At 38.0% G+C, this 13588-nt stretch overlaps 4 protein-coding genes across 4 annotated transcripts; all 4 read right to left on the reverse strand.

The window, feature by feature from the left end:
* Positions 1-163: 163 nt before the first annotated feature.
* On the reverse strand, positions 164-6909 carry BDF20DRAFT_948087 (uncharacterized protein; the record flags this gene model as incomplete). The annotated part of the gene is made up of 12 exons (XM_053084859.1): positions 6451-6909; positions 6321-6363; positions 6023-6248; positions 5269-5960; positions 5041-5208; positions 3831-4976; positions 3569-3762; positions 2451-3502; positions 1272-2376; positions 722-1183; positions 501-648; positions 164-425 (listed from the first exon to the last, which is right to left on the reverse strand). The coding sequence occupies exons 1-12, from the start codon at positions 6629-6631 to the stop codon at positions 164-166; spliced, it is 5679 nt and encodes a 1892-aa protein (XP_052933545.1). The 5' UTR covers positions 6632-6909.
* A 1485-nt stretch (positions 6910-8394) lies between these two features.
* On the reverse strand, positions 8395-9056 carry BDF20DRAFT_886434 (uncharacterized protein). The gene is made up of 2 exons (XM_053081981.1): positions 8619-9056; positions 8395-8547 (listed from the first exon to the last, which is right to left on the reverse strand). The coding sequence occupies exon 1, from the start codon at positions 8975-8977 to the stop codon at positions 8753-8755; it is 225 nt and encodes a 74-aa protein (XP_052933546.1). The 5' UTR covers positions 8978-9056; the 3' UTR covers positions 8395-8547; positions 8619-8752.
* Positions 8948-10447, reverse strand: BDF20DRAFT_698500 (uncharacterized protein). The gene is made up of 6 exons (XM_053076063.1): positions 10151-10447; positions 10048-10079; positions 9832-9968; positions 9542-9760; positions 9123-9470; positions 8948-9070 (listed from the first exon to the last, which is right to left on the reverse strand). Exons 1-6 carry the CDS (start codon positions 10202-10204, stop codon positions 9033-9035), a joined length of 828 nt encoding a protein of 275 aa, XP_052933547.1. The 5' UTR covers positions 10205-10447; the 3' UTR covers positions 8948-9032.
* Positions 10448-11441: 994 nt separating this feature from the next.
* Positions 11442-13255, reverse strand: BDF20DRAFT_824444 (vitamin B6 photo-protection and homoeostasis-domain-containing protein; the record flags this gene model as incomplete). Its single annotated transcript, XM_053077893.1, has 6 exons — positions 11442-11789; positions 11870-12301; positions 12383-12544; positions 12655-12748; positions 12833-12918; positions 13019-13255. 6 exons carry the CDS (start codon positions 13253-13255, stop codon positions 11442-11444), a joined length of 1359 nt encoding a protein of 452 aa, XP_052933548.1.
* Positions 13256-13588: the final 333 nt, after the last annotated feature.

Consider the following 13588-nt stretch of genomic DNA (forward strand, 5'->3'; position numbering starts at 1 on the left):
ATTATAACGTAATTAAAGGATTCATAAGAATGAAAGTGATATGTATACTCAGATTTATATTGCTAGTTAGTCAAAAAGTAGACCTTAAACTCTATTATGCCTTTGATAATCATGCTACTTTATACGTACTATTTTCTATACAATGGCTGTTATTGTTATGAGTTTATGCTGTGACATGGTATGATTTTCCTACTCGAAGTAGCAATGTTCTCAATGCTAAACGAATCTCAGGCAATAAGTTTTCTTGGCCAAGTAGTTCAACTGAGGGTAAATAGAATTGTGGGACATGTTTTAAGAAATCTTCATCTTGCAATTGTGCTAAGCCGTTTAGAATATTAACGACAACCGGTGTCCATGCTGCAATATTTTTTGGTTTTGTTTCAGGGTCGAGTTCCGCATAAAGTTTAAATATTTCATTACAAAGGCTATAGCAAGGAAGATAGATAAGCAAATCAATTATGTGAGAAAAGCGCAAGAACGTTACACTGTTGCCTACTTACGGTATCAAAACCCTTTCTATTTCGTCTCGTTTATCATCGCGGTCACTGATATTTTCCAAGTTAGCATACATTCTCATTAGCACAGATACGTAGCATCCGCCGCTGGATGTTTCTTGTTTTAGAAGATTAGGAAGTTGCTTCATGAAACCTGATAAAATTAAAGCGTTATTAAGTAAAATCCCTAACGGAATAGCGGCAAGTGAACTTATTGTGCATCTTACCGAATCTGAATAATGCCATACGAAGATCGTTGTCAACGTTGAATCTTTTTGCGAAATTAAAAGAATGTCCAAGACATCCCATTAAAGTCATGAGATGGGTGGCAGGGTAGGCGCAATAAACTGCATCTTTCGATAGAAGGTCGTTGACTGTTTGGATCAGCATCAATTGCAGCACACACTTGATGATCACTTGTTGGAAGTTTCTTTGGCGTTCTTCACTGATTTCTATATTTAATGACGCGTTTTCAGGCTGACTTCCTGGTTCATTTAGTTGTAAGGCTCGCACCTTCTCAACTAAATCAGCGGTATCGTCAAATAAACCATTCGCAGTTGTTTTTTTAAATAGGTCGTTGAACGTGTCTGTCACTAAGTCCCAGCATGTTATATCGAATTTTTCGACATTAGCTTCAATATATTGATCGAGACATTCACAGCCGATATGTGCAAGAGTATCGTTGTCCACTGTTAATTGCAAAATAAAAAGCAAACGTAAATATTAAACTACATTTTCTCGTACTTTGAAAAAAAAAAAAAAGGATGCAGAATTTACCTTGCGTTATACATATGCTGAATAACTGCAACAGCTGACTCATCATTCCTCTCATTTTCTCAAAATAAAAAGTATAAAGATCAACAACACTACGAAGAGCTTCAATCATAGTAGTTGATAACCATACACTAAGATCCTCTGCTGACATTTTACGTCCAACGCAACCTGTCTTAAGATCATCGAATAGAGGGAAAACAATTTGACCAGAAACTGTTGTCCAAAACTCCGGTGTATAGGTCGCACCATATTCCTTCAAGGTATCAAATAAGTAGACAAGTGCACGCTTGCGCACTTCGATATCATCACTCTGCATCACCACTTCTTTCAATCCATAAAGGACAGCAAACCAAAACTTAACCAAAAAGTCATCATTAGGAGTTTGTGAAGGAGTACCAATAGCGGCATGGATGTCATTAATTTCGAAAGAAGTCATCTTACTGGATATTTCCAGCATTCTAGGTATTGTTGATCTTATCATATCAAGGGCGGGTAAACTGACTTTCTGGAATTTTTGATTTTTGGAGAGTTCCACAAGACAGGATATATAATCGGGGAAAGTACCGTTGCTAACGATATCACCAAAGCGTTCCTTGGTTACACCACGCACAATATCAAAAGTCATATTGACAATAGATTCGGAAGATTCACAGGCACCGGTTGCGAAGACAGAGAGCATGGTCTTCCAGCCAGATTTTAAATGATGGGATCTTGCTTGAATCATTTGAGTCAAACAACGTAAAACCATATCCTTGATGGCAACATCAGAATTGTTAGCCAGGACTTCGCGGAAAGGCATTAAGAAATCTTTTTGGAACTTAAAATGGGGCAATTCTTCCTTCTCCAAGAACTTCATAGCTAATTGACGCAAGGAATCCAAAGCAAAGAAGGAAACATTGAAATTGGCTTGGCAGCCAACCTTGTTGTAATAATCCCCCAAAATGGCCCAGATGTTTGACCATTCCATACGGATACGGTTCATGTTGTAGTAAGATATTTCCACAAGTTTTTGTAAGCTGTACATACGAGGATGCTCCATATGTGCGGATGATACGATTTCTTCCCAGGAAGTTTCGCATAGTGCACGAACGAAATCAACAATGGCTTCCTAAAAGTATGATATAAAGTGGCTTTTAATAACAACAATATAAAAATTGAAAACATTCTTATGCGAAAATTTACCCCATTAAGATTGACAGTTGATGTGAAAAGACGATCAACGGCAATAACTAACGATTGAGAAGAACTGGCAGAAGTAACTTCTTCGGTTAAAGATAGGTGTGTATTAGACCTTGTCGAATTTGAATTGCGTCCGCGGTTGCCAATATTTGATGTACGACGATTAATATCCATAGACATCTTCACAGAAGCATTCGCTCCTTTCTTATTATTGACATCAGCGATGGTCATACCAGGCTCTAATCCGCTAGTAATAAGCTGGAATCGCTCCAACTGACTCACAGTGGATAAAATTTCTTTCCAGGAACCTTTTAAATAGTTGCCATCTACAGAGGCTACTTCCAACAAAGTTTTGATGGCTTCCACGTTCTTGGATTTCATTTCGTTGAGGTTGGATAAGAAAGTGAATTTTGTTAAAGTGGTCACAAAGGCATCCCGTTGTAGATCAACATCTTCAGACTGTACTGTGTGGAACAGGCAAATAATACGGATAGCATTCTTAAAACCTTCTAGACAAAGATTGACGGTTGTAGGATCATCAGACTCTTGGAGAGGCCCGGAAATACCAGCTAAAAACGCCATCCAAGCGACTTCAAACATGGGCCGAACATGTTCGACATGGGATGCAATATAAAAAGTAATAGTGTCACTTTCACCAGCACGGCGTCGACTTGCAAGCATATTACGAATCATAGCTTCAGTTTTAGACCCCATTTCTTCTGTCGCTGCTTGATAAGCATCGCGACGAGCATCACGCGTAAGACCAGCACTTGCTAATGCGTTCTGCAACCCACTTATCCCTAACACACCTGTAGCAGAAGGCGAAGCAATTAATGCAGCCTCTTGTGCGGCTTCCACTTCTTCATTCATCTTAATTTCCTTATTCTGGATCTCATTGAAGATGCCTTCAAGAAGCTCACGAGGAATATCTGCGCCATCGTCAATACCACGGTTATTACTGATAAATTCATCTAATGTCATTCTCTTTCTAACATTGGGACTGTACTGATCCGTATTGAGCATAATAGTAGAATAAGAAAGAACATACGCAGTCTCTAAAGTGGTCGAAAGAGTAAGAAAAAAAAAAATAGGCCGCTACCAAAACGTTGAACTATACGAACCTGCGTTTGCAAATACATTCGGATTCCCGTGAACATAACGTTCGGCAAACTTCAGCATGAAGCGATCGATTTTCTGCGCTTCACCAGGCAAACGGAAGGATTGTAAGAAAAAGCGAAGGGCATCAATGAACTCCATATTGGTGAAGTCCATTTCATCAACAAAAGCATGCATGATCGTGATGTTTTCTTGATCACTAATTGATGATAGGTAAATAGTCGGTCTAACAGAAAACAGACACTAATCATGGCTTGGAAAACTTACCCTTCACCCAAGTATTCACCCAGAACTTTCTTATTTAAACCTTCTGTGTGCAATAGAAAATGTGCTACATTATTGGGGTCTTCTAAATTGATAAAATTGTTATTGGCCAAAAAAGCGATGCCTTTCTTTGGCTTAAAGTTGAATTGTCGAACGCCTTCTTGTAATAACTGTTTACGATGTTTCAAGTTTTCAAATGCTTCAGGGTCGTCTAAGCGTGTACTACTGTTATTGTTAGGAAGAGTGATAGTGGAGCTATTAGCATTTGTCGAAGCAAGTCTAGATGAAGATGCATTGGAAAGGTCTGTCATTGAGGAAGACGAAGGTCGTTGATGATCTTCGCTATCACGTGGTGTATCATCATCAGCGCGATTATTTTTATCACCATTAGCTGTAATACTGACGGAATTGTTAGTATACCAAGCGACCAATGAACGCAAGATAGCAACCAAACATTCCAACGACTTGAAGCGGATGGCAGACTCGGGTAGAACATTATGGGCATTCTGCTTATCAGTATTCAAAATTGTAGCGGTAGTTAAGGGTGGTGGTATAACAACAGAATTTGAGTGGGGGCCGGTATGAGGATTCGATATGGGATCGGAATGACTATTGTAATCTCTTCCATTGGCTTGCTGACTATGCGAAGTTGTTATTTTTGATAGAACATTCACTAAACTTTCGTAAATATTGTCTAATGCCTCACGGTCACAATCATAATTCAGATAAACATCGACCAGCGTCTGGGGATCTTCACAAATTTGCAAGACGCCTTTCAATAAAGAGAACTTCTGTTGATTGGACACATTGCGCATTTCCAAAATACGTAAGACAATCTCTTTTAAGAAGATTTCTATTTCGTTTTTGAGATAAATTCTAAGGTCCTGAACAACCCGCCATAAAATCTCCTGAGTGATGTCAAATACTTGAGGTACAACAGAAAATGCGTTACGACCCAAGCTAGGACAGAGATACTGCTTTACTTCCAAAATAAAAGGATTGGCTTTATGTCCACTGGGGTTTCTAACCGCTACTGAGAAGAACACATCTTCAGAAGTGAACACATCCATATGAGCTACAATGATTGTTTTGATTAAATGTAATGAAAGCAACTTTGAACGCATAGAATATGATCTCATGTCGTTTCCCCTATCAATATCAATTAGATTTACTTCCCTTCTTGACTCATGCGCAATTGATCAACATTCCTTACCATTCTGATTGAATGGGCTTCTTAGAGAGTTTGCAAAGTGCTCTGAAAACCAAAATGGCATCTTTAATGTATAGATCAGCTTCTGTTTCAGCTGGACCGGTTTGATTACTCTGACTTTCTGTTGATACTCCTGACTCTTCTGTAACAAAACTATACATATTCGATATTCTTAGTCCTTATGTGTACAGCAGCCTGTTATACATTTACCATCCCCTTTTGACGGCTTACGTTGTATCATTGGTTGAAGCAATATTGTGTGGCTGCTTATTGTCTGAAATTCCTTCGACTGATTTGTTCTCTTCTTCAAAGACGATGGCGGTGTCATTGAGGAAATCTTGATAGTTGTCCTTGTTTTTACCGCTTGGCAGTTTGTGATCCATTTCTGTACGCGCCATATTTGCTTCTACAATAATCTGCTGTTGATAATCTGCAGTTTCTACTGGAAGTGGTTCTGCTGCCATTGAACCAACATCGTTCATCTTTTCCTCATTTGGTTCTTCACTATTGCGGTCCCTTTCATTTCCTTCCTCCATATTCCTGTCGCTCTCACCACTCTTTCTTTGTACCTTTTCATCAGCGGAACCTGCTGATGCTTCGCCTTTCTCCATTTTATTATTATTCTGCGACTCGCCCTCATTATCTTTTTGACTTGCCGTATCAACGTCGCTTTTTGATATCCCTTCAACTTCATTTTTGTATTCCACCTTTGATAAGGCTGCTTCAAGTTGTTCATGTGAATTTGGATGTAATTTGACTCGTCTAAAGATGTGGTCGACCATTTGTGTCATAGTAATTTGCGCAACATTTTGATTATCATTATTACGTGATAGCAAAAAAATATTGTAAGTTGTCCTCACTGCCTTCAATAAAGCTGATAAGTGTAGTGGATTACTCGTTGAATAAACTGCGTCTAAAAGTGCCTGTATAATAATGCCATTATTATTCTAGAATCTTTCTAAACACTAGAAGCCATCAATTTTACCTTGATAATTTGTAATTGAACTTTCTTATCTGTGTCTTCACCAATAAAGCAGTCGCAAATACAATTCACTACTTTCTCCATTACTTGCGTTTGTGCGACTTCATCTTCCATATCAGCGACATAATTGTAAGTGATGAATTTGCCAAGACAGTCAAGTGCTATGGTCATTAGATTAATAGAGCGAGTTTCAATAGCAGCTTGAAGGGCTGCTAAAATGACAGTTGAGCTATAGTGAGGCATCAGATGGTTAATAAACAAACTGCTGTCAAAAGGGTATATATGCAAACATTCGCTTTACCGAGTTTGACCTTCTGGTAGTGGTTCATTATCTCTTAATGTTTCTGTTAAATGTTTAAAAGTTAGTAGGCTTGTTGCTATACCTTTATTTACAGTTTTTTTTGCCCCAAAAAATTGTGTCTTCTCCTTACTGAGTGCTATATTCACGGCTTCTTTCAATGCCTTATTCCGCCTTGCTTCTCTTGCAGCTGCTATTTTTTCCAACGCATTAATAACAAATACATTGCTGGAAGTAATAGATGAAGAGTCGCTGATGTGTTGCGACGATCGAGGAGATTCCAGATTTTGTGAAGAAGCTGCTGCAGATTCCATAGTTAATCTTCTTTAATCAACGTTCAAGTTCACGTATTTTATTGAACCCGTGCTGTCTTTCGTATATGCTGGACTTTTTCCTGCTCAGTATCAGTGACCTGGTCGAAAATACCTCTTTGAAGCTGATATATAAATAGTTACGCTTCCTCAAGCAAAGTTTAAATCGAATGGATAGATTTTGAGTGCGAAAGAGAAGAGCAAGAGAGTTTGTTCCTTTTTCCTTTTTCGCTCATGGTCGAAACTCCACTTAAAAAAGGAAGCCCCCAAAAAAATAGCAGGTAAATTATTATTGTGAGTCGTTTCTACCGACTTGCTAGAAAGAAGATAAAAAAAGGACAAAATACGTTTATAGTGAACTCTTCTTCATTCCATTTAGTGCAAGGTTTTTAACAAAGTTATTTAAATGTCTAAGGTGAGCAATTTGAGTACAAAACTTATTCGTGACAGAAGACAAAAGAAACATATAGTAAGTTATATGTCTTGTAGTACTAATTGGCTAAATTCTTTGTTGCAAAGATGTTAAACTTGAGAAGCTGCTTCTATTGCTGTGAATGTGTGCTGCACCATTTTAAAACACAAGCATCTAGAAGAAGAGAATAGAAAATGATAAAACTTTGGGCTTTTTTACGCGCTTTGGGAGGACCAAATAGGTATCTAATTAAGTGTATCATGATAAAAAACTTTATAGCCAGAAGAGTTTGCTCAAACGCTTTGAAGGCGCTAACAGTCTTACCTTTCAGAATTTGTAGTAACAGGCCCTAAGACGCTAAAATATGCGCAATCAATTCATATGGTTGTTAAGCATTATAGCAACTGTCTTGTTATGTCCGAAGTAGTAAGCCTCAGCCTTTTATTACCTCGATTCAAACGTACCAATATTCAACAACTCCAACTTTCATGTTACAATGTATCAACACTTTAATTCCTGTTCCCTATGACACTCATTGGAAGAGAAATAATTAAGCTCATAGTCATCGACCTATAACAGTTATCAACTATATCAGCCTAAGCAACGACAATGACTTCTTGTCCATCAAAATACAGTGATTTTAGGGCAGTTCGGACTAATTCAATCTCTTTTATATTACTTCTGCTGTAGATTATGGTTTTATACGCTATTCTTTGGTACACTGAAAAGGATAAGAAAGCCAAAATAAATACATAAGATATAGAGATGCAGTACTCTAAATAATTATATCACTAGTCATGCATATGATGTAAGCTGCAACTTGGTTAGTTACTGATTTGGCCTCGCCAAACTTTAGTATGGCAAATGGGATAGTGCGAATATCAAGTAAGACAGTATCAGAAGGCGATTTTGTTGGCATTGTCACTCTCCCTTTTTCTCCAAAAAAAAAGAGCAAAAGACCTTCTAACTTCAAAAATATATAGAACCAAATCTTTAACCTTTAAGTTTGTATATCGCATATTACGATTAAATTGACATTCTACTAGTTTGTTGGCGATAGAGGTGCCTTAAAAAATCATGAAAAGGAATTTAGTCTCAAATGACTGAAATCCTCATTGTTTTGTTTATCGGGATCTGAATCTTCCGGATGATCTACTCAATTACTTTATATCCAGACTCAGTCGCTAATTTTGAGTATAATGACGCGCAAAAAAATTATGCGTTCAACAATGTTATCTATTGATCCAGAAATAGAGTCGTGCTTACGCGTCATGAACTTTGTTTATATTTTTAATTTGTCAGTAAGTCTGATACATAATTGTCTTCATTGTTTTTGTTTTTTTTTATGGTTTTTTTTTTTTTTTTTAAAAAAAAAAAGAAATTATACTCATCATTTACGCTCTGAAAATCTCATACGCCGTTCCTCTTTTTGTTAAAGCATAGACTAAAAACTTATGCGGGTATGGAAAGATGAAGACTGCCAAACAATTTTGATCGTTGAACAAGACTAGGGAGACATTTGAATTTTTCAGCATCGTTTCTCTCCAATAGTTGTTGTCAAGATTTCAACTGATTTACCATGGTCAGTGGCAATTTCTCTGATGTCGGAGTATTTTTCGAGAAATTTTGGATATCATCGGGAGATGTTGAATCGCCAGCATAGTCTATAATAGCCAGACGTATACATTTTTGAGTGTGATGGGTGCGCGTTGTCAATCTGTAATGCTTCCATTGCAACCTTTGATGTCTGCAAACAAGTGATCTGATGCAGGGGAATCACATTCCAGAATTGGTTCATCAGCAAAGCAGCAGGGACTAACATATACTTCTTCACACTTCATTCGATAATAAAGCTTGTCAATCATGAGCTGCAGAAGTCGCGTTCTAGAAGCATCAGTCTCTTTCGTCGGAGATTTTCTGGCGTAACCAATAGTCATGGAATCAGCCTCGTTCTTCAGACGGTCCCAATATGCTGAAATTGAATCTGTTGATTCAACAAAGAACTCTCTCACCTCCTTCCGTAGTAAAGGCTATTAGACAATGAATAATAATTGCAATGAAAAAGTATGTTACTGAGCTTACCAAAGCATTCGCGGTATGCCTCCTTGCGAATAATTGCGTCTCTTTTTTTACAGCTGCTGCTATCAGCAATGCGCTGCTTATAGCCATCGACGTAGCTCTCCATGTTCTTGCCAACAAGGTAAGCGGCCCAGTTATGCTGCATTTTGCGTGTTTCCTCTGCAACAGACATATTTCGCAGCTCTTTGAATTTGCATACAGCCAAGTAAGTTTCGCGGCTACATAATGCTTGCTGTTGCTGATGCAGCTGGACTGCTCTCGGGTTGAAGCCATCAGCAGACAATAATCGCTCCAAGTGCTGTATTATTAAAGCCTTTGTAGCCGCTACAGAATGTTTGGCAGTTGCTACAGCTAACAGAGAAGAATCGTGTTAAATAGCTAATGAAATCGAAGGACAACTACAGTACCACTGTATGTACTACCTGCGAGTGAACCACTTGACATATAAGATTTGGCAACCATTGAAGGGCTTGCAGTCTTTGCGCGTTTTACTGATCGCCTACCAGGTCGTGCATGTCTCTTTACTGAAGCAACGCTACCGACATCTGTTTCTTGAGAGACAGTTGGCTCACCACTAACCGCTTCTTCATTTGTTTTAGTAAACAAACCGTGCAAGTTGGCCACGACAAATTTGGCAGTTTCTAATATAACACGAAAGTTACTATACATCCATATAATTCACAGTTAATCCTAACATTAATTGATGACTTACCCACCGAAACAGACATCAACTGGTCCAAGGACTTGAGGATTTCATTCTTCTTCTCTGGGAGGAGACCTTCATCCCGCTCGACCTTCATCTTAAGAAGGTTGATTGACAAAGCACAGCTGTCATCGTGACTATATGCACTGTATAGGAAATATTTCGTTATTCTTCCAAAATTCTAATAGCTTCATACGGTATACTGCTCCACAAATAATACATTACCTAGTATTGGCTTCCATTTTAATTATAATTCTCTATCAAATTAACATATGTTGGTCGTTTATTCATGTAAATAAATACTTTGTAAATAGTTACAGCAACTTACTTGAATAGATAGATGGTTAGATGGACAAATATTGACCGTATTTGGTTTGACCATTTGTTGTCTTTCTTTTGCGTGGTCCACAGAGATTGGCTTGGCCAACCCAGTACTGTAGGCAGTCTATTGTACAATATTGTTGAAGGTTGGGGAAGAATTCTTCCATCAGATCATATTGCCTTTCAGCTGTTACAAATTCATGAGTGTAGCACTCAACATTGGATGGACCATCACTACATTGACACGTTAGAAGTAGTAGTCCGTGAGATAACTATGGTTGATTCAATTGCATACTCTTCTTCAATATCTGTAAAAAAGAAAGATAAAAGTAAAATTGTCAAGAAATTTGATTGGATAACTACTGAGCGGCAATTTAAAATAAACAAAGTTTATGACGCGTGAGCGCAACTTTATTTTTGGATCAATGGATATCAGTTGTGCGTCTTTGAACTCAAAATTAGCAACTTTACTTGCTAAAATCACTGTGTAAGGTGTGAGAGATGTAAGCATTAGGGCTGGACTCCTACAAAACATCAATATCCTTTAAAGGATAGGTACTCTACTATGACATTCTATACTATCGATCATTTGTGAGGTGATACCATTCCTACCACCGATCACGGACACTGCTTCACGGTTTATACGATTTAAAAGATTTTTATTAAAATACACCCAATGGACACGAGATATTCTAAACTTATCTAAATTGCACAGGGCAGACCCAAATGTTTTGCAGAGGTGAAAACCCCTTTGGACTTAAAGAGGAATGGGTGCTATGACACTAAATTTGGAATTTGGAAAGCAGATTACCAGTTGATAAACTGTTAACCGAGAAGCGGTAATGGAGAAGGTTCTTGGTTATATTGGAGTTAATAGAGTTCAATAAGATGTGACATAAGACGGGCCAACGGTAATACCATATTTGAGCTCGTTGGGGGTGGGGGTGATCTGAAGGATCACAGTTTATACACTTTTTTCGCAGCTTCGTCATCTGTTATACTACAGATTACATTCGAATAATTTTCAAGACTGACGTTAACAACCTTCTCTATGAAAGTGCTATGTATAAGAATCGATTTTTTCAAACGGCATTTCTTGAAGACAACCCACTATTCCAAACAATATTGGGATAGATAGATCACTGGGAAAACAAGGGTATTTTAATAACTAAAAGTAGAGTAAAAGAAGAGATAAATATGTCTAAAATTGTAAGGAAAAATCTATACAAAGTGATAGGTTCTATACACATGGATTTATATACATAAAAGGGTAGGTTATTCGATACTTGCAATTTTTACTAAGTTTGAGCTGATATTGTAACTTGATTGTTATTGATATCTTGACGGTGATCTTTCCAAGCTAACCTGACTCCACTATCGTTCCAATACACAACATCACTATACCATTCCTGGTCATTTAGCTGCGCAGCAAAATCGCTGTGATGAAGCTTTGTCCACTCAAGTGTCCGTTTAAGAGCCTGCTCATATTGTTCCCAATTATCTTCTTTTGTGATATTTTGCTTTGTGAGTTCGTCGTAAAATTTGAGCGAATGTAGAAGAGACTGAATGACATCGTCTGTATTCTGATCTTGATGATATAAAACCCACATTGTGTTTTTATGATAATTTAACAAGTAATTCTCGTTCTAATAGGAAGCAGTAAGACGTCAGCCTTAATTTTTGCTCTCACAAGCATTTTCAAGTGATTAATATCTCTTCTTCTTACCTTCATTATATTTACAACGCCTTGCACTTCATCAGCAGCTCCAAATGCTTGCTCCGCGCTAGGTCCCAAGCGAATCTTCACGTTGATCTTTCCCTTTTTATTCTTCTTCCCTATCATCGGTTTAATCCATTCGCCGAAACCAACCTCTCGAGGCTTTAACTCGTCATAATCCAAAACACGCCCACTATCGATGAATTCTCTTGCTAGCAACGTTAGCTTAGCCTGGTTTAAGATTTCAAATTCGGCAGCGTGTAATAGCTTCACAGTTGTCCAAATGTTGATGGGAGAGAGAACCGCAAAAGCGCCAAACAAAAAAGCGGGCGAGTGGGATATAGTGATTAGACCCACACCGGATAACATGCCTAGGAGATGAGCTGTGGACATTTGTGCATCATCCTTGGCTACAATATCGCCAATATTCCCATTTGGCTGCTCATACATGATATAAGATTGTAAAAACTGATGAGTAAACTATGGTTAACTGCTCAAAAGGTTCACGAAAGAATACATTACTGAAAAGTGTTTTGTGAATGTCATATGGCTCGCAATCCATATACTTTCATGGATAAGTTCAAACGTATTTCCTGCTGCTGCCAAGGGCAAGAATAATTTCGGTGTCACAATCGAAGTGCAAAGTTGAAGTAGTGATCCCACACTGGAGAATAACTCGCAAACCTACAATAAATTGAGGTCTATGGTTGGATCATTGATTTTCCATCTCTTTTTTCTGAAATGCTTATACCACCCCCACCCTCCTCCTGTGCTTGTTCCCATTTGCTACTTACAAACTTCCAAGTTTTAGGGTGAGAATCGAAAGAGCTGGCGTATTTTTTGATGAAAAACAGTTTACCGATCTCGCCTATACCGTCTTTTAAAACCCTGTAGTTTGAATCAAATCATATTGATTAAAGAGATTTTATAAGCCTTCAGTAACCTGAAAATAGCCGTAACTATTTTACATACCATTGAATGGCAACGGCGCCTCCAGTGGCTTCTACTGTGCCTAAACCTAAAGAAGCTAGCATAGCCTGCGAACATAGAACACCAATCTATTTGTGATTTCATACATTGTTTTAGTACTGATTTCACTATTCTTTTTTCTGTTCCCTTCCAGCCCACTTCTTTAGTTTTATTTATCGGCAACATTACAGCAGAGCCAACGTAAGTTTCCAAAAACAGCCAGCTATGAAATTTCTTATAGCAATCGTGTACAGAGTCTGGATATCCGACTGGCAAAAACATTTCTCTCATATTCTGTTTAATAGAGTGAAATAGGTTGAATCGATTATGATGACGGACAGTTTTTGTTGAAGGATACCATTGTTCATCTTTTCCATTGTTACTACTACTATTTTGTTCAATTGGTTGAACCCATTTCCAAGACATGGGTGTTGAAGTAACTGGCGAAGCAATCTTTTTGGAGGAAGTAATAGTTGACTTTGTTTTACCCAGGGTTTGTAAGTTGGTGGTGTAAATGCGCTTTCGACCATAGACGAGCTCCGTCAATATAGTCTTTTCTGTTCCTTGAGAATGTTCTATAACTGTCTTTGTCGTGTAATTTGAGAGCAGAAGTAAAGTAATTGGCCTCTTTGTTTGTTGCGGAAACAAGCAACGACGTGGGGTACCGAAATATGCACAAGGATGGACTCTCGATGATATCCTTGTTGCGGTAACTCGGATCATGTCAAAATGGATTGGTTATGTTCGTTACAAGTGTTG

This window comes from Mycotypha africana, assembly GCF_025528875.1.
Source record: "Mycotypha africana strain NRRL 2978 chromosome Unknown BDF20scaffold_9, whole genome shotgun sequence".
In the NCBI taxonomy this organism is placed as follows: Eukaryota; Fungi; Mucoromycota; class Mucoromycetes; order Mucorales; family Mycotyphaceae; genus Mycotypha; species Mycotypha africana.